Source organism: Prunus dulcis, chromosome 7 (genome assembly GCF_902201215.1).
Source record: "Prunus dulcis chromosome 7, ALMONDv2, whole genome shotgun sequence".
Classification (NCBI taxonomy): domain Eukaryota; kingdom Viridiplantae; phylum Streptophyta; class Magnoliopsida; order Rosales; family Rosaceae; genus Prunus; species Prunus dulcis.
Window position 1 is genome coordinate 20,107,001 of NC_047656.1, and position 25,238 is coordinate 20,132,238.

The following is a 25,238-nucleotide window of genomic DNA, read 5'->3' on the forward strand; positions in this document are numbered from 1 at the left end:
TGATCATAAATCATCTGAGTTTTACCAGCCTTCCTATTTGACCATGCAAACTTTCTTATAAATGTTTTCGTCTGATTTCCTGAGGTTCAGCGTGTTGGCTGGTTGTCACCTTTTTCCATTATTTTCCTGGCAAATTCGATGATCTAGCACCTCTCTCTATAGCAATAGAAGTAAGTTCCCAATCTAGTTCCACCTTTTTCATTTTCACCAGAGTTTTTGGCATGATTTTTAAGTATTGGAAAGGGGTTTTGTGCAGCAGTAATCTTTTATTATTATTCGAGTGTGGGTTCAACCATTTAGTTTGAAAAATCAACTTGAAGTTAAAACTGTAAAGACCAGCCCTTCTAAACTCCAAAGTAATTATAATGTGGCTCACTTGCACCCTTTTCTGACGCTTCTAAAGAAGGCAACTTTTTCAGCCAAAATTCTCAACTGAATAATATGGTGCTTTCATCGGAAAGCAAAAATGTCATGTTTCACAGTTCATCATGAGAGAATTGCGTACCTAGCTAAGCCATGTTATATATTATAGGGTTAATAATATTTATATTCTGATACCTAAACTAGTTTGTCCCTTAGTTCTTAAGCTCTGGACTCCATGAATAATTTGAAAGATAATGATACTGGATTCGTCATGATTTGATACCGCGGCGCAGATACTGCGAGTCGCAGGTTGAATAAGACCATATACAAAAGCTTTTCTTCATGGGAAACTACAAAGCTAGGGTGAAATCCATTAAAAGTGTTTGGCCGGAGGAGCCAGCCGGAATCTTAATCTTTTCCACCTGCTATTTACCAGCATAGGGTTCAAGCTCAATATATGTTCTGGCATGAAGTCGTGCCTTGTCAATATACCCACAACAGGAGATCTCTGCAATTGACCAGCATAGTTATTACAAGCGATCAGTAAGAAAACTGTGAGAAGTATTAAATAGAACGTGTAAACAAATACAGAAGCTATTGTAGATGTTGAGCACTAACTACATAACGGCATAACAGCATACACATACGATACAGAAAGCACTGCTGAACAAGTACTTTACCCTTATCAGCCAAAATTTGATATATGAGATAGAGGCCCATTGAACAGAAATAACAGAAATAGCAAGACCAGTGAATCATATAACAGAGGCAGAGAAGTATTTGGCACCAGAAAGAATTAAATCTAGATGGATTGATGTACAATTAGCACAAGAAGTGGTGATTGATATATAGCACAACCAATGATGTGAACTACACAAATTTTTGGGGATGCAAGTGCGCTGCAATGCACAACTGATACTTCAGAATACCATATTTTGTAGTTGTAATAAAAGCAAATGTAGAGGACAAAATCACTTACTGTGGAAATCTTCGGTATTACTAGAAGGTGCCTTAAGCCAACTTCTCGGAAAAGTCTGAGAGCCTTTGCTAGTGACATTGTCTCCACAACAGTATAAGGTGAAGCATTAGTAAATGGATGTAAGTCTATGAACATTTCCATCTCCTCCTCATTCAATTTTATATCTTCTATCTTGTCACCATTGCCTGAACCCCTCTTGGCAAAATCCTCTGATGAGAACCGCTTAAAGGAATCGGTGCTCGTCGGCACTGGGGTGGACACGAAAGCTTTCTTCTTCAACAATTCAATAAGATGGGCACGGAGGACAATACCAAACAAAACAGGGGATTCAGAAAGCGGAAGCTCATCAATTACAGGGAACCCATTATGCCCTGTAGTTCTGAGAACGTGTACTATATTACCAACCTTCTCAATTCCATAAAATAGTTGTAGTGGCCCTGTTACTACGTCAGCTACTGTCAGCTGCCTCATATATGGTTCAACATGAGCCTCCAGATAGGGAAGACCCTTTGCTTTCATAATCAGATCATAAATATTGCCATTGAACGCATCAGCAGTGGTCTTGGAAACAAGAAGAACCACCATTATCAATGGTAGCAATAATAGATTATTGGTTAATTCCAGAATAATTACACATAGAGAGACAGTCATCCTCATGGTTCCACCAAGAAGAGAAGCAGCACCCAACACAGCATAGAGACCATGATTGAGATTCGAGTGTGAACCCACTAACATTCCAACAAAACGCCCATAAGATGCACCAGTCACAATAACAGGTACAAAAAGACCAGCAGGAGCAACAACCCCGTAGCTAAAGATACTTAAGAAAAAACAGGTGACGAAAAATATGATAATTGATGCAAAATGAAACTCAGAATCAGTGTTCTTGCTGAAAAGGTTTCTAATAGCATCATCGTTCGTGTTAAATATGAGGCTGGCAAGGTCATTATAGTGACCAGGAGGACATTGGAACTTCTTGAAGTTACCAGACCGTCCAATTGTAGGGCAGGCTTCTGCTGCATCAGCTGGGCAAGGTCGACAAGATGCAAGCCACGGTAATCCAAAGAGAAGACAAGATGTGAATATGGAGATTGTGCAAGCTATAAGTATTTTATAAATGACGCCTCTCCTGGCCAAGGAAAACATCAAGGTGATCACAGTCAGAAAATTATGGTTTTTCACAACACTTTGAAAACACTAATACTGCATAGACATCACTACGCTAAAATGCTTACTCATTGATGAGATTGTATATTCGGAGAACTTTTGTTAATAGAGAATTATATAAGCTTCCCAATATGCCGCCTACAAACCCAAGGAGAAGCACGGGAGGCACATCTGCAATGTGATATGACACACTTGCTGAATAGACATCAAACATTATCAGCCCCCCTGTACCAAATAGCCCACATTTGCCACTTAAACAAACATCAATCAGAGCCCGGAGCACAATTGCAATTACAGCTGTTGTAAAGAAAGCTCTCCACAGAAGGGCACTTCTCCACCTACAGAACAAAATCTTGGTTGGATTCAAACAAAGTGCTAATCTCATGAATTCAATTTTTATCATCTAGTAGTATAGTTTAGTTGGTTTGTTTTCTTGGGGTTTTCCCCCACCAGTGCATATGCTTAGGTCTTGAATTCCATCTGAGAGTGCTGGAAATTGAGACAAAATATATATATGACATATAACTGTACAGGATGTTAAAAGTGTGCATAGTTGAGTCTTAAAAGAATCAGTTTTTATTAGTATTATGAACAAAAAGCAAAGACAAAAAGAAACAAGTTTGGATAGAGCGATTGGTGTACCAAGATGCCATCTCTTCAAAAGCAAACAGCACACCACCAACAGGGGAACGGAAAGATGCAGCAATCCCAGCAGCTGATCCACACGTTACGAGATCCCGACGGTCTCTATCATTCTTGAAATACCGGAACCATTTCCAGGTCAAACCATACTTCTTTGATCCACCCTGACTCAACAATGATGCAACACAGGCACCAGTATGCACCATCGGCCCTGCCTTTCCAATAAGAAGAGATGATGACACCGCAGAAACACTACCGACAATCTGTACAATGAAGAAAATGAAAATGAAAAATCCAAATTTCTGTTGATATAGTATCTCAATGTATATGATGTCCAAAGCACAGAATTGTTATCTTATCCATACATAAATTTCAAGCAAACAAAAATGAAAATGGCGCTATACCAACTATCAAGTTGCTAAATTTCAAGCAAACCCCATTCACAATTGAAAATGGCAAGAGCAGCTTTACTAAAGCAATTTATACACAATCCAAAAGCACTGAAATCAGAGTCAGTGAGTCACCTTAACAAATAAAGTTCTTATGGAAAATATTCCCGGCGCGTCGACTCCGTTCAGGTATGCCTTCACCTCCGGTATGCCGGAGCCCGCAGCAACCGGCGCCACAAAAGAAGTGATCATAGACGCAAACAGAGTGAGAGCCAAATTGGAGAAGAAGAAGACAATAAACGCCAGCAAAAACCTGTTTTAATATAATAAAGGCAAATTAAAAACGAAGAAAGAAAATGTTAAGTAGTTGTGGTGTTTGTTTGGGGTTCTTATCCCCCCAGCTCATTAAAAAAAACGAAGAAAGAAAAAGGAATTAACTTTAAAAATTGAAGTGAAATTTAGAGAACCTGCTCTTCAACATCATGTTGGAGGTGATGACGAATTTAATGCCGGCGATGTTTTCGACGGCGAGGTTGTTGCAAAAACCAATGAGGCCGACGATGAGACCAACGAGAAAACATAAGAACCACTTCATGAATATGTACTGAAAGACTTGCATCTTCCCACGGCTTCTCCAGTCCTGCTTGAAGAACTCGTTCTCCAAAATCTCGTAATCGAGGCTTTCGATGGGGCAGACATTGGCGCCGACCAGAGCAACCTGCGAAGTGGAGTTCGGGGCTGATCGTTGACCCGAGATTAATGGGGCGGTGATGGATTCCGGGTCCTCTGCATTGAGCAAGGCGTTGCTGTTGCCGTTAACTGACATGGTTTTGGGATTGCAGAGGTTCAGTGACGGCTACCGACGGAGCATTAATTCCGAGTCACAACTCGGAACTCAGAGGGGTTTGGAAAATAAATTGGTGAAGTCGATGAGTGATGTGAGAGTAAGGAGTTGAGCTTTGCTGTGTTTTATTTTTTTCGGTTACAGCTTTGTTGTGTTTTATTGTGTTTGTGAAATTGTGAGCGGCTCCCTGTCAATTATCTGACTTGCAGAATTTGCTAGAATTAGAGGACTCTCTGCTATTGGGTATTGCTACGCTGCTGCCGATTCCATTCCAACATAATAAAATCTTGTCTAAATTAAATAATCTTACCATACAATGAATCAATAATTATCCAGATTTGCCAAAAACCAATTATCAAGATTTCTTATTAACCAAAAAAATCATTTATGTATTTTTTTTTTAATCTTAATAAACTACTGTCTGTCAAAATAACTATTTTCTTATCTTTTCTTACCTTTACGTGTGAAAAATAAGAGTGGAATTTGAGATAATTTTGTACAAAGCGAAAAAAGATGAGTTGCAAGTAAAAAAGAAAATGAGTAAAGTTGAAAACTGAGCAAAACAATGAAACCAAAAAAAGCTTCTCTTATACTAGTCCAGGCTGTGCACTGATTACTCTCATATTATGGTAGTTCATGTAAATGTTTCCCTGGTTATTTATGTATCTACCAGCTTGTCACGTTGCCTGGATTCTTCTGGCCTACCTCCTCCTCCTCTATCTTGAGCGTTGCCTAAAAAGTAGGGCAAAATACCACACCTAGGATGACAGGCACGTAGCAAAAATAAATGTCCCAATCTAAAAAAAATATTTTTTTATTTCTTATTTCTTACTTTGAATGTCACGTGCAAAGCGCGTGGTTTGGCTGCGTGTGTGTGTGAGTGATGACGCCACCGAGTAGGGCCAAAAATGTAGTCGCGACTCGCGAGCGTAGGAGGTGGAAACTTCGTATTTGTGGGCCCCGGGGCCTCGGCGATGTGGACTGAGGCCCTTTGAGTGCAGCAAATGATGGACATGATCCTTTGCAATGTCGTTTAGTCTCTTCATTTGTTCACCCACCATTTTGAACATGTGGGGCCCCTCTCAGATCGCATCGCATATTGCATGCACAAGGCAGAATGTTATTTCAAAGGATCATTAGAATACGGAACTCAAATCCAAATCGTTCTTTGATACGTAAGTTGAATTGAATCAATCTATAATAATGTTTTGGTTACGTTTCCTTTTAAAATGTACCAATTGTTCGTTTAATTCCAATTCAAACTCAGAGTTCAATGTGATTATAAGAAGCCAGTTTGAATTCAAACAACTGGATTATTCATGAGTGTGTGTAGCAGTTGGGTACTACATGTAAGTTTTTTTGACTCGAAATTGTGAATATATCATGATGCTAATGATAAGAATCAGTCTCGATCTCTTGGACCACAGGAGTCCAAGAGATTGTGGTCACCTACCGTTGGATATTAATCCAATGGTTCAAAATGATATATATAAATGCAATATGACATAAATGATTATTACCCGATTCAAGCCAACCGTTGAATTTACATCCAACGGTGAGTGACCATAAATCTCTTGGACTACAGGGGTCCAAGAGATCAGGACTGTGATAAGAATAGTCAATCTCTCTCTAAATTTTTGTTCATCAAAATAAAAAATAGAATGAAAAAAAAAAATGAAAAAAAGTTAAAAAAGAAAAGAAAGCTACCAGTCAAAGTTTCCTGCCTTGTGGATCCCTACATATGTATGAACTGTCTCTTCATAGTGGGCCCACATTTGCTTAGTGCTGGGCTATATAGGCATCCTCTTCAGACCCTAAAAAGCTACCAGTCCAATTTTCAGCGCGAAAGCTAGCTGCCAGTCCAATTTCTTTTTGGACTTGGAAATGTAATGTAATGTAGTGAATAAATTGTTGGATATATTTTGATTTTGAAGTTCCATTTCCGCAGTTGTAGTATATGGGTGGGCTTTGTAGGATATGAATGAACCATCAAGTAATTTCTTCTGACCCATAAATCAACAGGCTACCAACTAAATGGGCTTCTCCTTCAAATTGGGTCAAAATGTTGGGTTTAGTTTAATTCCATACACTAGGTTCTTCTTTTCCGAGTCATTTTATAGTGAGGGTCTTATCTAAGACTTATATATGAAATTTTATTTCTTAACCGTTGGATCAAACTAACCAATTTAATTCAATGGTCAACCAATTTGATGCAACAATTAAGAGATAAGACCTCATCTATCGACCTTAGATAAAACCCTCACTGTAGAATTCCACCCCCTTTTCCCTCCCCTCCTAAACTAATGGGCTGTCCGTGTTGACAGGCCCATTGGGCTTCTTTTTATTTTATTATTATATTAGTAATATATTTTTCCATTTTTTAATTTCATGGTTGCACGTGCGGTGCGGGGGAGGGGAAGGAAGTGAAATCTTTTTATGGTTTTCATTTTTAAAGTATTAATTTTTTCTAAATAAGAATACGAGGTTTATTAAATTAAAATATTGCAGGGATCATGCGAGAAGCAAACAGGTGGCGCAAATATGCTACATGTCAGTACCCTACTTTTTTTCTCATGCAAAAAAACAAACAAACCAAAAAAAAAAAAAAATAAGGCACAAGCAAGGGTCCAGTTATTTCTTTCCTCCTTGTTTGTTTGATAAGTCTTAGCTATTTCTTTTGTTTTTTGTTTTTTAATGACTTGTCGGCGAGGCAAAGCATTTCCTTCACCATCTGAGCCGGAGACAGACAGCCACATCTCTCTCTCTCTCTCTCTCTCTCTCTCTCTCTCCACCAAAAGACCCCACCGATTTGTCCGCCCAACCTTCATTACGAAGATACAATCACAACAACAAAGAAATTAGGCAAAAAGATTAACAAAACAGCGTTACAAGATAATATATTACATCAATCTTTTTAAATCAAATCCACCATTACAATTTAGACCCATCTTCTTCTCTAATCTAATTATTGCATTTAATTCAATTTTTCGCCCAACTCTCTCAGTCTCTCAGTTTCTCCCTATCTCTCTGACCAACCAAGCACCAACCGACCAAAGCACCCCCAAAATCTCGACTGTGCTCTCAATCCAATCCAATGGGCTTCGTTTTCGGATTAGTGCTCGGAATTCTAGTGGGACTCGCAATTATCGTGGTGTTTGTCCGCTTGGAGAACCACCGATCCAAGCTCCGTTCCGAGCTCGCCACAACTGTAGCTGCTTTTGCTCGAATGACTGTCGAGGATTCTAGAAAGCTCTTACCTTCTGAGTATTACCCTTCTTGGGTCGTCTTCTCCCACAGACAGAAGTTGAGCTCCCAACTCTACCTCTTCTTCCTCTACTTTCTCTCACTTTCATCTGCGGTAGCCACAGCGGGACTAACATGTTTATTTGGATTCTTTTGTTTTTCAGTTAATGTGGCTCAATCTTCATCTTCAAAAGATCTGGCCCTATGTTAATGAGGTAACTCCTTTTGGGTTTTGCGTATTTGTTACCAGTATGTTTCTCTTCGTTTCGTTAATTTTGTAAGCTCGGTTTCTAAATATGTTGGTGCAGGCAGCGTCTGAGCTGATAAAGACTTCAGTGGAGCCAATTCTGGAGCAGTATAGACCAATGATATTGTCCTCACTCAAATTTTCCAAGTTCACTCTTGGTACCGTGGCACCGCAGTTTACAGGTTAGTTCAATTTATGTAACCCACGAAGATAGGTGGTTGAATCTTTTAGGCCCTTGGTGTTCGTTTGGAAACTGGATTTTCCTTAATTTTCGCCAAGATATGTTACATTCCTTATTTGCATGGTTAAGGTTATGGATCCATAACTTGATTTTATCTATTTCTTTTGTTAATTAGAGGCTAGCTTATATTTGATTTTTCATCTTATTTTGGTTACGCCCAACTTGATCATGTAGCTAAGCTAATGCCTACATTCATCTATAATTCATTCGTTCAAATATATTCATAGAGTCCTTTCCTAAGTTTAATCGCATTGATGGCTGTGAGCATGATAGTATGCTTCCCGTGCTATTTTTATGCATTATGTATTGTACAGATTTTTGTAGATTGTAATCTTCCAATTTGTTATGGTATTTAATATCATTTAAGAGCGAGCTTTAAATGAACCATTTGTAAAGCATTCATTAATGAGCTGATGTTTTTCGTTAGGGGTTTCTATAATTGAAGATGAAGGTGACGGTGTTACAATGGAGTTGGAAATGCAGTGGGATGGAAATCCAAGTATAATACTTGCTATCAAGACTTTACTTGGTGTAAGCCTACCTGTGCAGGTAATCTACAAATTATCGCCTTCTCGCTTCTACTCACTGGAGGCCCTTTTCAATGTTCAGAAGTTGGTTTCCTTCTTGTAGAATGATAATTTATATTATGTTTTCTTATTATCTATGAATTAATCCATACTTTGATTTTCAGGTGAAAGATATTGGATTCACTGGGGTATTCAGGCTGATTTTCAAGCCTTTGGTTGATGAGTTTCCGTGCTTTGGAGCTGTTTGCTATTCATTGAGAGAAAAGGTGCACTATCTCTTTCTAGAGCCATCTTTGAAAGATTTTGGAAGAGAGGAGTGGTACACGTATCACACAAAAAAAGAGTTCTGTTGATATGAAGATCTACACTAACATTAGCATATTTGTAGGATTATAGATGTTCTGATGATTAGCTATCTGAAAGCAATTAGATAGGCAGGTCCCTCTCCCTGCCAAATGCCTTACACCGCAGATAACCAATAACTCTGATTTAGCGATTGTGTTTTTTTTTTATTTGCAGAAAAATTTAGAGTTTAGGCTTAAAGTTGTGGGTGGCGACATATCTACAATACCTGGGATCTATGATGCAATTGAGGTTTGAGCAAAATCCACAATTCTTTTTCACTTATTTATGATTTCTTCTCATGTGGCATGATCTTCATTTGAGTACTTTATATGATGATTTGGGAATGTGAGTTTTCATACTTAATGTTCTGGTTTGTAGTGAAAATTTGATTTAGGATTGACCCGGTCGATATGGACACTAGAATGTAGAGTTACAGAGTGCAACTTGTACAAATGTGCCCTCAGCTCAAAATGATGTTATAGAGTTCCCCATAATGTCTGGCAACTCACATGCAGACATCGGGTTTCATGCATCCTTCCTTCTAAATTACGTCAAACAATCTGAATGGTGGACGGGTTTGCAAATAATATATCTAGTAGTCTTTCAACCCTATGAGACTTAATAGGTATTATTTCATATATGCAGGATTTGGGTTATCATGCATAGTTTGCAAAAAAATATACAGTAATTTTCCATCACTATAAGAGTTACTAGGTCTTATGAAATAGATGCAGGTTTTGTTTAATCCTACATGCTTTAATTGAGATGTGTAATATTTATACAGGGGATGATACGGGATGCGATTGAGGATTCAATTACATGGCCTGTTCGCAAAGTTGTTCCCATTTTGCCTGGGGATTATAGGTAAAGTAGAATATACAGGATTGTCAATTTCTCACCTATGAATCTTGTTAATCTTACCTTGAAAAGAGAGAGGCATGTGAATGCCCTCTAAAATTACAACATTTTTTTTCCTGTTCTAATTAACTTTGTTGGTTAGTGATCTGGAGTTAAAGCCAGTCGGAATGCTAGAGGTGAAACTTGTGCAGGCGAAGGATTTAACAAATAAAGACCTTATTGGAAAGTCAGATCCCTATGCTGTAGTATACATACGACCTTTACAGGACAGAATGAAGAAAAGCAAAACTATTGTAAGTTTTCTGCTCTTCTTATATGTCCATGCATTTTAATATTTTTCCTTTTGTTTTAATTGGTTTTGAGGGAATTATATGTTTTTCTCTCCCTCTTCAGAACAATGATTTGAATCCGATCTGGAATGAGCACTTTGAATTTATTGTTGAAGATGCATCCACTCAACATCTGGTGGTTAAAGTTTATGATGATGAGGGAGTTCAGTCATCTGAGCTCATTGGATGTGCTCATGTACGACTAAGTGAACTTCAGCCTGGTAAAGTGAAGGATGTGTGGTTGAAGCTGGTTAAAAGCTTGGAAGTCCAAAGAGATAATAAAAACCGCGGGCAGGTCAGAAAACTAATTTCCATCCTTTGAATCAATAAATAGTAGCAATTAAGTTAGAGATGCTGTATGAATCCTACTTTGGATGGCTAGTAGGCTTTGAGAGTACATTGGATCACATTATTATTTGCTCCCACCACGTTGTATTTTCTTTTCTGATATATTCTGAAAGGATATTTCATTGTTTAAGTAGTTTTATCATTTATATTCCTGCTTTAGGTACATTTGGAGCTGTTATATTGTCCATTTGGCATGGAGAATGGCTTTGTCAACCCGTTTACTCCCAACTTCTCAATGACCTCTTTGGAAAAGGTACTTAAAAGTGGGATGAATGGAACAGAAGCTACTGAAACTCCAAAGGAAGCCACACAGAAGAGAAAGGAGGTCATAATTAGAGGTGTACTTTCTGTTACTATAATATCTGCTGAAGACTTGCCACCAGTTGATCTGATAGGAAAAGCTGATCCTTATGTGGTACTGACCTTGAAGAAATCAGAAACAAAAAACAAAACTAGGGTAAGAGTTTGAATGCCCAAAGACTGCAACTACCTTATTTTTCTACAAAGTAATGCTTGCAGTTTCCATTTCTCGTAAAGTTTGCTGCCTTGTTTTAGCTTAATAGAGGTCCTTTTTCTGGTTTGTTTAATTTTGCTCCAAGATTCTTGTGTGTGGTTATCTGCTTGCACAAGTTATAGGTTTTGTTGATACTTAAAATTCTTTTCCTCTCTCAGGTGGTTAATGACAGCTTGAATCCCATTTGGAATCAAACTTTTGACTTTGTTGTTGAGGATGGATTGCATGACATGCTCATTCTTGAAGTCTGGGACCATGATACTTTTGGGAAGGTACTATTTTTTCAGTTCTTCATTTGTTTTTCTTTTACCGAATTTCTAACTGTGGAATTATATATATATATATCAGTCCCTTTTCATTGAGGGATTCCTTATAAAAAAAATTTAACGATCCAAATCATCTATTTTTAACCGTTTCGACATCCAATTGTGTCCTAAAAAATTAATGAACACGGTGCTTTAAGAAAGTACTAAAATTTTATTAACTCAATTGACTGGTCAAATGATATCGGATTCAAGTGATTTTTTGTAGAGATGATCTTTGAATGATCACCTAAAAAATACACGTTTTGGATTAGTGAAATACAATGCAGAGTGGGCCCTACAAGGGCGTCTCTCAAATAAGCTTATTTGAGAGATCCCTCAATGGAAGGTGTGTGTGTGTGTGTGTGTATAGGAGCTTTAGTTGAGGGATCCCTCAAATAAGTATGTATATTCAATAAAGAAGTATATCAGTAATTCTAGATAATTGAAGTTTTTGTTTGGAGAATGTGAAAGCAGCAACGTGTGTCTAAAGTTTTTGTATCGTGCAGGACTACATAGGCAGATGCATCATGACCCTCACTAGAGTTATATTAGAAGGGGAATACAAAGAGTCTTTACCGCTAGATGGGGCCAAATCTGGGAAATTGAACGTGCAGCTTAAGTGGATGCCACAACCAATTTACCGTGATTCTTGATGGATCTCCGTCGCATGGCTAATAGTAAATTGGAGATGTATCAGTGTCACCCACCCGTAGATGATGTATCCAAAGAACACAAAGGACACCCTCAAAAAAGTTTGTTGTTTCAGAAACTTGGCAAAACACTCGGATGGTGTACATAGATAGTTGTTTCATAAGCATAACACCTGTCTGTCATAATGTAATCAAGTTATAGAATGTGTACCAATCAGATTCACGGCATAGAGTCACATTGGATTATCGATCTAGTGGCTAGCAGGATTCTGCTTCTTCACCTTTGGCCCCCTTTACCATTCCCATCTTTTTCAGTTGCATTGTGGTTTGTTTGGAGAGGGAGGGGTTCTTATGTATCGATAGAATAGGACCTGCCCTACCTCACTGTTGTGTAAAATGCAAGTTATTAGGATCGGATGCCACATCATGAGCTTTGGTGATTTTCTTTTTCTTGTTTTCGTATTGATTGATTTTAGGCGACTGGATTGCCTTATTTACTTGCATATGTTTTTTGGGATCCAAGTTTGTGTAAGTTGAAATTTCATTGCATTATGTAATTGTTTCTGCTGCATTTGCATATACTTCAGTAAGCGCGGGGCTTTTCAGTCAGTGTTGTCTGCCATATTCTCCTAAAATCTTCGTGGGACCATCTATCAGGTTGGATAGTGGTGAACCTTATTTTATAAAGAATTCTTAGTGTTCAGCGGAAACAAGCATGTTCGTTGTGATAATGACTTCAACGTGAAATATGTGCGGGAAGTTGCTATGTATAATGTAAGCACCCACCACCACCAAGCTCGCGCTATACCATAAAACAAACAGTTGTAAATGAAATTTTATAAAAAATCAATGGCCGTAGGATTTTCCTTTGAAAGTATTGCGTCCGAATTAGTGGCAGCTCCATCCAATATCATGAATGAACCAGCAAGCAACCAACAAAATAAGGATCACATTACTTATTTATATGCGTCTCAAGACAAGCCAATCCAATATTCCAACAAGCTGCTTATCAATAAATTGCGATCTGCTCCAAACTTTTCCTAACATAATGCTTCTTCAGTTTTCGCCTCCTACGATTCATACCCCTGCGCATTCACCAGAACAATCACATTATGCAGATTATAATTTTTTTTTAATTTTAAAACTATCCTAAATTTCATATCTGGCCGTAGTTTGTATCACAACTGTGCAGTGCCAAATCAGCAAGGTGAAATGGGCTGTTGCATGCATGCATTCCTTGCTACTTTGGCACCAGAAACATAATTGGTATGACCACTCACCAGTACTGATTGTGTAATACAAATGCGTCAGTTGCAATTTTCTTCCCGTCATCGTTGCGGTTCCAGTGGTAGAGTGCATGTGTCTTGTTTATAATCTCAAGTGTAGAATGTCCATAGGCGGCTTCTCGGAACGCAGAATAATCTGGTTGTGGATCTCTAAACCTACAGAAACCATGGAGCAACTGTTAGTCATCACTGCTTGCACAAAAAGTATTTGATTTCCTTACGGACCAAATGGAATAACATCGCTGAAATTATAATCATGCATTTCGACTGACCTTATAACTTATTAACAAAATAAAAATCATAATAAACAATATTAGAACAAGGTTCCTACCTTCCAGCAAGTCCTTCTTGGTTCCCTCCATCTCCAACAGTTATGTATACAGGAGCTGATTTGTCTGGTATGGGGTTCTGGTCACCACTTGTTATGTTGTAGTGTATATTTGAGATTCTATACTGAAAATAAGGGGAAAGAAAAACATGAATCTCACCCTAGCCATGAACGAAAATTGTTGAAATCCAAATCAACAAAATCTTATTATATAACAGGAGACAAACAGGAAAAACATAGAAGGTAAAGAACCATACCGATCTCTCATACGCATGGACATGGCCAGCAAAGATTACATCAACTTTGTAATGAACGAACCAACTCTCAAACACTACTCGCATGCTTTCACCTTCCATGTAATGAGCATCATTACTATTGTAGATTGGAACATGCATAAGGACTATGAGCCAAGGTGTTTTTTCCCTGTTAACCCTTTTCAATTCTTCTTCTAGCCACCTCCATTGAGGTGTGTATTTCACTGATGACAAAATTATCAACATTGCTGTAAGATATACAGGCACAAAAGAGAAAAAAGGGTCCATTCCCTTCTAAGAGATATAGAATACTAGCAAGCCTTAATGAGAAAATTGTATAAGACGGAAGAAATTCAGTCGTGCTTTTACTAAAGCAGAAGTACACAATCAAAAAGGGAAGTATGATATTTTCTATAGATTCTATTTACTGCACAACATAGAATTATAATTAAAAAGAGAAGTACTCAGTTCACGTATTTGCAGCATGTATAGAAATGTATAGTTACCAAATGGAGAATAACTGGACAGTACGATTATATGAGCCGATGCACGTCTGATGGCATACCAAAGAGGATTGCTACTTTTGGAGGCCAAATAAGGAGTAGCATACCGCTGAAGATAGGATTTGAAAGGAGTAACTTCTCCCTAGAATATAAAAAATTTAATAGTTAGATAATTAACATGATAGGAGTTTCGGGACACAAGACATCATGCATATCAGTGGAATTTTACAACTTTTGTACGTCATGGAACTCAGACAGTTCTGAAAGATTTTGATACTTTACCAGATAAGGCATGAACTCAATTTCATGATTGCCAGCAGACCAAATCCAGGGATGATACGCAGTACTTTGCTCAACGAATCGACCCCATGTGTCCCACCGTAAACCCACTTCATTATACTGATATCTGTCAGCATAGGAAAGATCTCCAAGAAATAAAACAGCCTGTCCCTTACTCTGCATGTAATGCTCAAGAGTTGATAGAGAGTTAAATGTCTGACCCAAATCACCTGCAAGATACAGAATAACTATTCATTAAGGGAAACAACAAAATTCAACATGATTTAATATAAACATTAATAAGAATCGTAGGATACAAAGTACATCAAGTGTAGTCACAGAATAGCCTAGTTAGTACCCACACCACTCCTCCTACCCAAATGTTGTAAGTTGTAACTGATAAAATTAAAAAAAGAAGCACAAAATAGTAAGAGAAAGAACGCAATTGCAGAGCCAAAGACAACATGAGCAGAACTCATCTTAGATGTTTGGTTTTAAAACAAAGAAAGAAATGCTTTACAATGGATAAGTAAATTGAAATTTTTTTTTATCAATAAGACCCCTTGCAGAGAGAACACAACTCACCTATGATCCCAAATGTGTAACGAGAATTTGGGTCAATCTTTGGAGGTGTTGTAAACCAAAATTCTCGAGAAGAATCGCCACTCCCAATCTTGTAATAGTACTTCGTGTCATGCTGAAAACAAGAAATAATTGATGTTTTACGGAAACTATAAGCAACAGAAAAGACAAGTCCAAATATTGCATCTAGAATCTACAACACTGGGGACATATTCACTTGGGAAACTTGGAGACACAATAAGTCAATAAAAACTTCAAGTCTACACTGTTGACTGAGAGGACAATCTCACAGGCTTTGCATGATAGGAGAACCCAGAGAATGTTAATAATCTATTTATTCAATACAAGAAAGCATAGAATGATAATGTATGTGTAACCAAACCACATACTATCAATTAATACAATCTAAAAAGAAAGATTAAGCTACAAATGAAGTTTCTTTAAATAAAATATATATCATGAGCGAAAACCACAACGCATATGCTACCTACTAGTAGTACATTCACAAAATAATCATGGTTACCTCTAGGCCATCAACAAGACAGTGATGGATGTAGCCAGACTTGTACTTGTAGAATGTGTAGTTTGTCACAATCCCCTCTGCAGAAAGCTCGTATCCGTTCTCTGATGTACCATATTGCACTTTACTCGTCCCTGGTTCATCAGGGGTAACCCAGGAGATGATAACAGCTTTTCCATCATAGTCACCTTGGGTGATATGCACCTGTAATGAATGAGTGTAAATACACAAGAACATTAGAACTCAAAACAGTAATATCGAGCAAGGAAATTATACCACTTGTGAGTAAAAAACAAGAAGAAAGAAATTGTCCAGAGAAATGAGGAATCATAATTTCCACATCCTGAATTCTGGAAAACAATATATGATGTGCCTAACTTTCTACAGTAATACCAAACAGTTATTGAGATAGCAGTGAATTCTCACTTGTTGTGGAGCATTATGACCCTTTGGAACAGAAAATACTTTATTATCAAGAGGGATATCCATGGATGGATACTCGGATCGGATGAAAGTGCTTGTGATCCCCGCATTCCCATTCCTCAAACAGCTCAAGAAGACGAAATTAGTAAGAATGAGTTGAAGCAACATGGGGTGCATCCTAATCACTGCTGCCATGATTTTCATTCAGCAATTACAGTAAAACTAACTGCATCAAAAAGAAGAGGCGGCAATTCAGCCAGACTGACGAGCATTAAATTTCTGAAATTTTGCAATCCAACAATAATAAAATCGTTCGAAGAAGATGAAGAATGAAACTTTATTCAAACAAAGTACGTACAGATAGAGAGATAAAAATAGCCGATTTAAGTAAAACTTTGCAAATGCTAATCAATCAAGAATCAACCAATCCCAGTAAGATTTGAATTTAATTACAGCTGAACACAATCATTTCAATCAACATTCCAATCAACCATTAACACAGAACAAAACGAGCTAAAACGATGAAAACGCCGCATAAACAGAGAACAAGTTGAGCTGGAAACAAGAAGAAGAAGAAGAAGAAGAAGAAGAATCACTTACCACTGAATGAATCAGAGAATCAGAACTAAATATTCTAACAATTAAATAGATCAAACAAAAATAAAGAAAAGTTCAAAGTAAGAGAGGGAGGGAGAGTACCCAAAAATCATAACTCGGTGAGATTTAGGAGAGCACAAGACAGGGAAGAGAAACATATACTTACAATTAGTTGGAATGGAAGGAGGGGAAGGCGTAAGTTAGCAGCATCCGATGAGGTGACGTGGCGTAGGTTAAGGCATAGAGGGAAACTATCGTCTGCGCTGTGTTTGCCTCGAGATATTCTTCTGGTTTAGGCACAGCTGGCGAATTTGGAGTGGTCTGTTGTGGTGCGTGATTGATAAGCACTGTCAGATCATCTTGTTACCTTGATTTGATGAAAGAATGATGTCCGGAGAAAAACAACCTTAAATTATTGATAATCCGACGAAAGATCCGTCATCACTGATCGGACGGACGACACGGGCTCTCTAACTCAAGTCTCAAACTAACTCACGTGTGAACCTTAGGCTTACGAGAAGATTAGATTCTTTATTTGGTTTATTTGGTCTGCATATTCTTCCATGAGAGTATTTTTTGCCATGTTTGGAAATAAATTTTTATTCATGGTAAGCTATAGAATTTCAAGGGGAGTAGTACTATATACTGAAGATGTGAATTTATGTCACAGTCCTTCATTTAAAAAATTGCAAAAGGTGTTCATGTGATTAATTTCCTATTGCAGGGGCACGCAGGCAAATGAATTGCAATTCCACATAATCTTTTTTTTTTTTGGTATGTTTGGGTCATCCACATCAGTTTTGGGCTAAACCTTACCTTTTGGGCTTCACATTCAAATTTCTAGCCCATGGCTGCCATTTATTGGGCCATTGTTTTGATTGGCACTCTTTTAAGGATAATTTTCTTTCTCTTTCAGAGTTTGGAATGACTTTCATATAATGAGGATGTCATGTATGAATCGTGAATGTAGACTTCCATATTAGTCACATAATTTATCTGAATAGTAACTTCACTTAAGTTTAATGAAATGATTATGTAGCTAATATAAATGTTTACATGAGTGGTCCATATATGACACTTTTAGTATAGAATTTAGCATAAGTTAGCATCTATGGTTGTGCGCATTGCCTGGTTGCCTTGTAATTAATCCCCGAAGACTGGGAAGCTTAGGGCACTACAAAGTAGAAAGTAAAGTTTGGGTGACATGTTGAGTGGAATTTGGGCAATTTTGGTGAATTTTGATTACCAAATATAAAGGAGTTTGATTTGGGATGTGATGTGAAGTGAAGCAACTCAAATTTAAAAGGTCTAAGCTAAGCTAAACACGTGTTTATATAAAATAAACTGAAGGACTGATTCATCACATTGGATTTTTTGACCAAAAACTCACAGTGGGTTGACTTGGAATCAAAGTTCATGCATGGATGGGATGGGGCTGGCTGGAGAGCTAGCTCAGACATACATACATGTGAAACACATGCTACATCACTATGAAACTCGTGCTCTCATACTCATACATGGGCTATAATTCAGTTCACCACCCCGCCCCTCAAAAAAGGCAAAATTAATGATTCAGCCTCATTAACACGACCCGACGCGACCCCGCTGGGACCCATCAATTATTTTGACAAATTTTCTTTTGTTTACAATTATTCTACTAAGTAAGCAAGCAAGCAACCAAAAAGAATGGCAACTTGTGTACAGAAATGGGTGTTGGTGACATATTCATTCAAGAATCAAGAGTTGCCTGATGCTCTTTGGTTCCGAATATGCTCAGACTCTTGACCCCCCTAAAAAAGAAAAAGGAACTCAAACTCAAGTTTGGATTTTGTAGTGCGTACGGGTTGGGTTGGGTGGGTGGTCAAGTCCTAGCTTAAGCTGCGGATTGGATTAAATTTGGAGCCTCACGTTTGTTTCACTGTAGAGGCCACCCCACCCAAATAAATATACACCACACCACACCGCAGCAGCAGCAGCCCATAAATTAATAATAGAGATTTCTGCTTCCTTCCTAAGTTTCCATAATAGTATGCGTCTGTCCTCATGAGCTTTGGCAGCTTCAAGAAGAACTCAATATGTTATCAGCATTCAGCACACATAGCATCAGCATTTGCTCTCCTCTCTCAAAATAAATAAATATACTTTCAAAGCTTCAGAACCAAAAAAAAAAAAATAGAAAAGATCAACTGTACTGCTTGCTAAACAAGTTAATTACTACTAGGCAAGAGTTTTCCTGTGTGCTCAGGCTCAGCCATTGTCTTCATGCCAAATAATTATGGACACGTTGACAAACAACAATCCATTATGCCTCCATCAGCCCCACACAACCACCATGATTTTACAACCAAAATCACCAAAACCCAGACCCACTGACTATACTAATATGTCCTGTCCTACATGACCTTGTTCTAAGTTCTTCTTCTAAGTTCTACCACATATCTATATCATAGAAAACTTCTACTTCCCATGGCAGACACATGACATCTCTGCGTGTCAATCACCTAATTTCTGTTAACTCTCTATTTCTTTCAATTAAAAAGCACTCTAATTAAAAAATTTAAATATTTTATCCCCCGTGATTATATTATTGATAGGCTTATAAAAACCACCACAAGCCCAAATTCAAAGCGTCTCTTTTGTAAGAAAAGAAAGAATGTTTGGCATGGCATGCATATAGAGACGAAGACTGGTCGTTGAGTTCAGACAAGAAGAATCCGTTCTCATCAAATTCTAATTATATCTTTAAAAACTCAATCTTTCTTCAGGAAATCAGGAGGACAGCCTGATCCGGATAGCCATGGAAGACCACCAACCAAAGCAAGGCAGCCCGCGAGTTCTCCAGGTCCTGGAAGCTCTAAAACAAGCCTCCCATGAGCTCCAAACCCACCCGAGTCCAGACTCGGCCGATTCAAACTCGTCCGCCATTAATGCTCTGCTCGAGCTCGAGACCGAGTCTGACAACATCCTCTCCAAAGACCCACATCTCTCTACGCTCTCCCAACACCTCGCAACCCTCAAGAACCTCGTCGAGACCCTCAAGAAATCCAAAGGCCACCACAGCATCAGGTCGTTTTTAACTCGCTGCTGCTCGACTCACTGTCTGTCCCGGCTGGCCGGGTCGATCGAGTCAGAAATCCAAGCGTGGATCGACCGCGAGAGCTTAGAGAGCTTGACGAGAACTCTGAAAAAGCCACTTCACAATGATGACGAGTTGGTTAAGCTCCTGAATCAGTTCGAGGACCGAGTTTTGCAGGGTTTCAATCGCGAGTTGCAAGATTTGATTTTGAAGTCCAAAGTTTTCACTCTGCTCGAGTCTGTTCTCTGCGATTCTCACTGTTCCAAACGAGTTAGGGAACACTCGGCTTTCGCCATAGCAGCTCTGATAAAGTTCAACAAGGATGTGTTTGTCGGTCAAGTGCTAATGGGTCGAACGATCAAGGCTTTAATAACAATGGCTTCCCCGAATGCGATCAGAGTGCTATGTACCCTGATCAGATTGATAAAGTCTCCGCTTGTTGACGAGATTGAGTTCAATGGGGAAATACCCAAGATCATAAGCTTCTTGAACCGTGAAGACCTGGAAATGAGAGTGATGGCCATGGTTTGTATTCTTGAAATTGGGTATTTTGGGCGCAAGGAGGCCATTGATGCTATGCTTGAGGAAGGGGTGATAAAGAAGCTTGTGGAATTGCAAAGATCAGAGCTTGGAGGGGATTTGACGGAAATGGGTTTGGATGAGGATGACAAGGAAAACAGAGAGGTTGCTGGTGGTGGTGGTGGGATTAAGGAGAATAATACAAGAAGAGAGAACAGGGAAAATAGGTTCTTCGAGAACCACCCGTTTTCTAGCTGTGTGGCGAGATTTGCTGTGCAATTGGAGGTGGGTGAAGGGCTGAGGCAGAGAGAGAGGAGGGCATTTAAGCAGCAGATACTAATGAGAGTTAGAGAAGCCTCTATTTCTGATGCTGAGGCAGCCACCATTATTGCTGAGGTTTTGTGGGGCTCTTCGCCTTAAGGTGAAGAAATTGTTATAAACTTGGAATGTAAATCAAAAGGAAGAACAAGAGTACAAAGAAATTCAATTTGTTGGTATGTTAGAGTTAAGTAAATGTTATATCATTATTTGTTATTGTTTCAAGTTTGAGATGAAGATGGTAAGCAAGCACAATTTGCTTGTTAAGTTTCTCTGAGATTGGTGGTTTTGGGCTTCTGGGTTTTTACGGCATAGTTGAATGAAGCCTTCAAGGAATCAGGAATCCATTTGTATGCCGGGAATCTTAAGTTGGCATATGCTGCTGGGTTAGAGAACATGAGTTGTTTGCCGTTACCAAACCAAAAAATTAAACACAAGACAATTCTAAAATAATCAAAAATAAGTAAGCAAGCAATCAGTTTGTTCACGTCACGTGTTTTGAATTGTGAGGAGATGGAGAGATCGAAAGAGCAACATGAAATGAAGGCTTTGGTCAATGTAATAATGTTTTAATGATCTATGGCGTAGGAGACTATCTTAAAACACGTTAATATGATTGGTTTGGTAGTGTGTAAACAGACGTTACTGTTTGAGTTTGCCAACGGTCTAAAGTTAATACCTTAGCCAGAAAAACAAAAACAATATTTATTTTTCGGTCAATCAACAACATAAAGAACATAGAACATAAACATATTGGTTACCTGCTAATTCTATTTGAAATTATTATTTTGTGAATCAACAACAACAAAAAAGACAAACCATCTCTACGATTTTACTGTACACTTATTGCCTCAATTTACTTCAGTACAAAACCTCTTCCAGAAGCTGACTGCTTGACTGATTCTTGGAAGCTGGCCGCTTGACTGTATACCACCAGGTCAGATGAACTCAAAGATTACTGCTAGTTAGGGCCAAAAATGGAGGCAGCTCATTAGCATTCTCTGCTACAGCTCAGCTCCCATGTCGACATCTTAAGCGAGAGGGAAATTCTGGAACAAAGTTTCTGAAAATACCATATCTCCTTTCTTCTACATTTTGGTTAGCAGGCTCATACCTTTGTTCCAAATCAAGATAGTTTGTGTCCTCTTTAAACAAAAATAGCAACAAAACTTATCCACTCTCCCTTCATTCATGACTCGTACTTTTAACAGCCTTCTTTTGTAAAAGGGCCCAGAAAATTGTGAAAGCCGCAGCCATACTGAACTGCAAATGATCTGTGCTACTTGTTTTAATGCAAATCTTACCCATCTTCCGGCTATTTAGATTAGCATTAATTGACACTCTCAAATTTCTGCCCAGCCGGGATTCAGACTGTAAATTTCCACCCAACACCATCTCTTCGTTAAAAGACAGGAGAGTCATTGTCAGGCTGACATTGTCATTGCTCACAGGGTAGTCTCTACCCCTTAACGTAGCTTCAATACCACCACCATATGCCACTTGTTCAGGACCCACCATTTGGCCGGCATTCATTACAAATTTCAATCTCTTCCCAACTGATATGGTATCTTCAAGCTTGGCACCAATGTAACACTTGTTCCCAAAAGATGTCAATGACACTCCACAGTCAGCAGTGTTGCGCCACAGCTTCTTCAGCTTTGTGTTGCTGTGAAACGTATAGATTGTATCTTTACCAGCAGATTGAACATCAAGACCTACAGTGTATGTAGTCCCGCTGGGATCTGAGTAAGCTGCAGCACACTCAGATTGAATGCTAAAATCCTGTTTGTCCTTGCTCATCTGCCCTGTGACAGAGGTAAAGACGTTGCTATTTATTTGCATAGCTGTTTCCAAGCTTATTCCATCAAAGCACACATCATTATCCCATCCATGGGGATCAAGAACAGGTCTCATAATCCACTGATCACCCGTAACAAGGCAACGATATCTGTGTGCAGTACAATCAGATCCAAAACTAGGAGGGACCTCCATATCTGGTAATAAAACAGCCGATTCTTGGGAGGCCTGCTGCCTATCAGAATTATCATTGCTCGCAAAAATTTTCTCTTTGGAAAGCTTAATCTCCATCCGCCTACGGTACTCTTCTTTCAACTGTTTCTTTAGATAAAGGGTCTCTCGATAATCCAATTCATCAAGATAGTCTTTTTTCTGCGATTTTGTCAATCTCTCAAACTGGGATTTAGTCAGGATTCGGATTGGAGGTAATTGATCATACTCATCTTCCTCCTCTGTGTCTGAAAGCAAGCTCTCATCAACTTCAATGTCCACTCCACTTGGACTAACGACAGACCGGTGACGTAAAAGAGATGAGAGGAGATGGGGCAGAGAAGGCATGTGGCTGGCACTTGAGGGCCCCAGTTGAATGCTGTCTTCAAATTTCATGAGAGTATTGACATCACCTAGAACTTTTGTACAAAGGCATAGCAACAGAAACTGAGATTTCCACACCTGTCCATTTGGAAGTATCTTTTCCCCGATGATGTTTTTCTTACATTGAGGATGATTCTCAACCAAAAGCACTGGGTTTTCAAGTCTGGAGTCAGACACTGCCTGGTGTATATGGTGCTGCACCATATCTGTGCTTTGCCTCACATATGATTCATAGCTGACAGGATACCCATCAGGTCCTTCTGGAAGAGCTGGGGATGAATGAGTCATGACAAGAATGGTGTTAAACCATATTGCAGGCCCAAAAACTTCAGTTATTAGCTTCAAAAGGGAGAAGTCATTATAGCTTGCATTGATGAGGTCGAGGCGTTCGAAGAACAACACGATGTCAGGTGGACATTTTCTAATGAATCTCTTCACCGACAGCATAATCTTCTTATTTCTGCGGAAATTACCCGTAGATGATGGCAAAAATCCAGGGGTATCAATGATAGTTACTCGAATACCATTTATAGTTCCGACAACCTCCCGAATGTGATCTGTGCCAGGTCGAAATGCATTGGTGACAGTTTTCCTTTGATCAAATATAGAATTTATTGTGGCACTCTTGCCAACTCCTGTTTTCCCCAGGACAAGGATTCGAAGAGAGAAATCCATTTCAGGCAGGCCAGATGCCTCTTGTTCTGCAGCCACTGCTCTGGCTCTGTCACTTCTGAGATTAACTCTTTTCAGATCTGACTCCTCTGCTCGTATCAAAGTTGCGAGGTGAATACGATAAAGAACCTTAGCCACCAGAAGATTGTTTTGTGACAGACCAAGCCGTAGGATGAGGCGCAAGAACTTAACTTGAAGATCATCAATTCTTACCAAAGGATCCATCTTTTTCTTATCAGAGCCATTACGTGATTGATCAGAATTTTCAACTACAACATGCTGGCGGGAGGGATTAGACTGATTTTCCTGATCATTACCAACTGAGGGTGATGTATCAGGAAGAATGGGTGATGTTAGCGAAGTGTTTGAGTGAGCAGCACCTGAAAATAAAAAAACATTGACTACCAAATGAGGGTGAAACTCACAGATCGAAAATTGGTTTCCACTTTTTAACTTGGAAATTCTTGCAACTGGATCTCAAGTATTTAGTCCTTGCAAAATCCCATTGCCTTAGAATGACATAAGGGTTTGTTAAATCACTCTTCAAGAATAATAGCCATAAAGTACTGGAGGGAGAGCAATACCTTGGCCATCAAACCCTTCATGGGAAGGTTCCTCACGAAAGAAACTGTCACTGCCTGACAATGGCCGAGATGAGACCAAAGACATGGATACTAACTGAGAAGAAATCCAATCTTTAAGACTCCCCATCCTTCCTGCAAAATATTCCCAACTGAAAATCATATATGTCACTAACAACATTCATTCCATCTTTCTATAAATCTGCCGGGCGCATAAAGAAACAAAATTTAAATTCAAATTGATTATTGAAAAGATTGAGGAAAAGAAAAAAGAAGCCCGTCTTAAGCCATAGCTCAGGCTTCTAGTTCTAGAGCCAAGAGCCTTGCTCCCGCAATTGAAGTAATTACAATACAAGACTAAAAAATTCTCCACTAAAAATATGCATTTCATTGGAATCTTAAGAATTGGTAGGATAAGCTGAGAAAGGAGGAAATGGAGGTTTACCTGGAACACACAAATTTTGAAATGAATTTGTTTTACTCTGCGCTTCCAAGTCGAAGAAGACGGACCATCAAAGGGGCATGACACAAAATCAAGAATCCGGACAGCTCCGAAGCCCTGAGTCCTTGAATCAGCAAATCATACGTTCGGTGAAAACGAAGCGCGACAAAAGAAAGGGGTGTGAGGATGAGGAAGAAGATGTGATGATGACAATGAGTTAGATAAGACACAGACAGAACCAAAGACTCATAGGAAAAAAACAAAAATTAAAATATTTGGGAGATTTTTTTCCTAGAGGCGATCACAATTTCACATAAATAAAAACATTATAATTATGACAAAAAATAATAATTTTGCTTTTTATTTTCGATAATAAGTTTTAGCTTTGGCATATGGAATCTCTCCCACCAACTTTTTTTGTTCTGTTTGAGAGGCGGTTTGCCCCTTTTGGGGATTGACGGAGATGACCTTGTTCA

At 38.7% G+C, this 25,238-nt stretch overlaps 5 protein-coding genes across 8 annotated transcripts; 2 read left to right on the top strand and 3 right to left on the bottom strand.

The window, feature by feature from the left end:
* Positions 1–489: 489 nt before the first annotated feature.
* LOC117633911 (putative chloride channel-like protein CLC-g) lies at positions 490–4,573 on the bottom strand. The gene is made up of 6 exons (XM_034367764.1): positions 4,008–4,573; positions 3,676–3,853; positions 3,152–3,414; positions 2,578–2,847; positions 1,343–2,471; positions 490–871 (listed from the first exon to the last, which is right to left on the bottom strand). Exons 1-6 carry the CDS (start codon positions 4,364–4,366, stop codon positions 737–739), a joined length of 2,334 nt encoding a protein of 777 aa, XP_034223655.1. The 5' UTR covers positions 4,367–4,573; the 3' UTR covers positions 490–736.
* Positions 4,574–7,207: 2,634 nt separating this feature from the next.
* Positions 7,208–12,555, top strand: LOC117634112 (synaptotagmin-5-like). 2 transcript variants are annotated; one of them, XM_034368036.1, is made up of 12 exons: positions 7,210–7,688; positions 7,792–7,842; positions 7,936–8,056; positions 8,543–8,664; positions 8,807–8,908; positions 9,162–9,236; positions 9,772–9,851; positions 9,988–10,138; positions 10,239–10,469; positions 10,683–10,979; positions 11,195–11,308; positions 11,848–12,555. In XM_034368036.1, exons 1-12 carry the CDS (start codon positions 7,479–7,481, stop codon positions 11,992–11,994), a joined length of 1,701 nt encoding a protein of 566 aa, XP_034223927.1. In that variant the 5' UTR covers positions 7,210–7,478; the 3' UTR covers positions 11,995–12,555. The 2 variants fall into 2 exon arrangements, with proteins under 2 accessions (XP_034223928.1, XP_034223927.1); XM_034368037.1 differs by lacking the exon at positions 9,162–9,236 and having other exon boundaries at positions 7,208–7,688.
* Positions 12,556–12,796: 241 nt separating this feature from the next.
* On the bottom strand, positions 12,797–17,353 carry LOC117634113 (bifunctional purple acid phosphatase 26). Of its 2 annotated transcripts, none has more exons than XM_034368039.1 (10): positions 16,930–17,353; positions 16,170–16,392; positions 15,747–15,947; positions 15,227–15,338; positions 14,645–14,871; positions 14,366–14,504; positions 13,863–14,083; positions 13,609–13,730; positions 13,272–13,433; positions 12,797–13,076 (listed from the first exon to the last, which is right to left on the bottom strand). In XM_034368039.1, exons 2-10 carry the CDS (start codon positions 16,368–16,370, stop codon positions 13,001–13,003), a joined length of 1,461 nt encoding a protein of 486 aa, XP_034223930.1. In that variant the 5' UTR covers positions 16,371–16,392; positions 16,930–17,353; the 3' UTR covers positions 12,797–13,000. The 2 variants fall into 2 exon arrangements, with proteins under 2 accessions (XP_034223930.1, XP_034223929.1); XM_034368038.1 differs by having other exon boundaries at positions 16,866–17,353.
* Positions 17,354–19,370: 2,017 nt separating this feature from the next.
* LOC117634115 lies at positions 19,371–20,953 on the top strand. Its single transcript, XM_034368040.1, has one exon. The coding sequence runs from the start codon at positions 19,561–19,563 to the stop codon at positions 20,776–20,778; it is 1,218 nt and encodes a 405-aa protein (XP_034223931.1). The 5' UTR covers positions 19,371–19,560; the 3' UTR covers positions 20,779–20,953.
* A 456-nt stretch (positions 20,954–21,409) lies between these two features.
* LOC117634116 (translocase of chloroplast 90, chloroplastic) lies at positions 21,410–25,118 on the bottom strand. Of its 2 annotated transcripts, none has more exons than XM_034368042.1 (3): positions 24,766–25,118; positions 24,324–24,472; positions 21,410–24,119 (listed from the first exon to the last, which is right to left on the bottom strand). In XM_034368042.1, the coding sequence occupies exons 2-3, from the start codon at positions 24,448–24,450 to the stop codon at positions 21,862–21,864; spliced, it is 2,385 nt and encodes a 794-aa protein (XP_034223933.1). In that variant the 5' UTR covers positions 24,451–24,472; positions 24,766–25,118; the 3' UTR covers positions 21,410–21,861. The 2 variants fall into 2 exon arrangements, with proteins under 2 accessions (XP_034223933.1, XP_034223932.1); XM_034368041.1 differs by having other exon boundaries at positions 24,324–24,455; positions 24,766–25,116.
* Between the last annotated feature and the right edge of the window lie 120 nt (positions 25,119–25,238).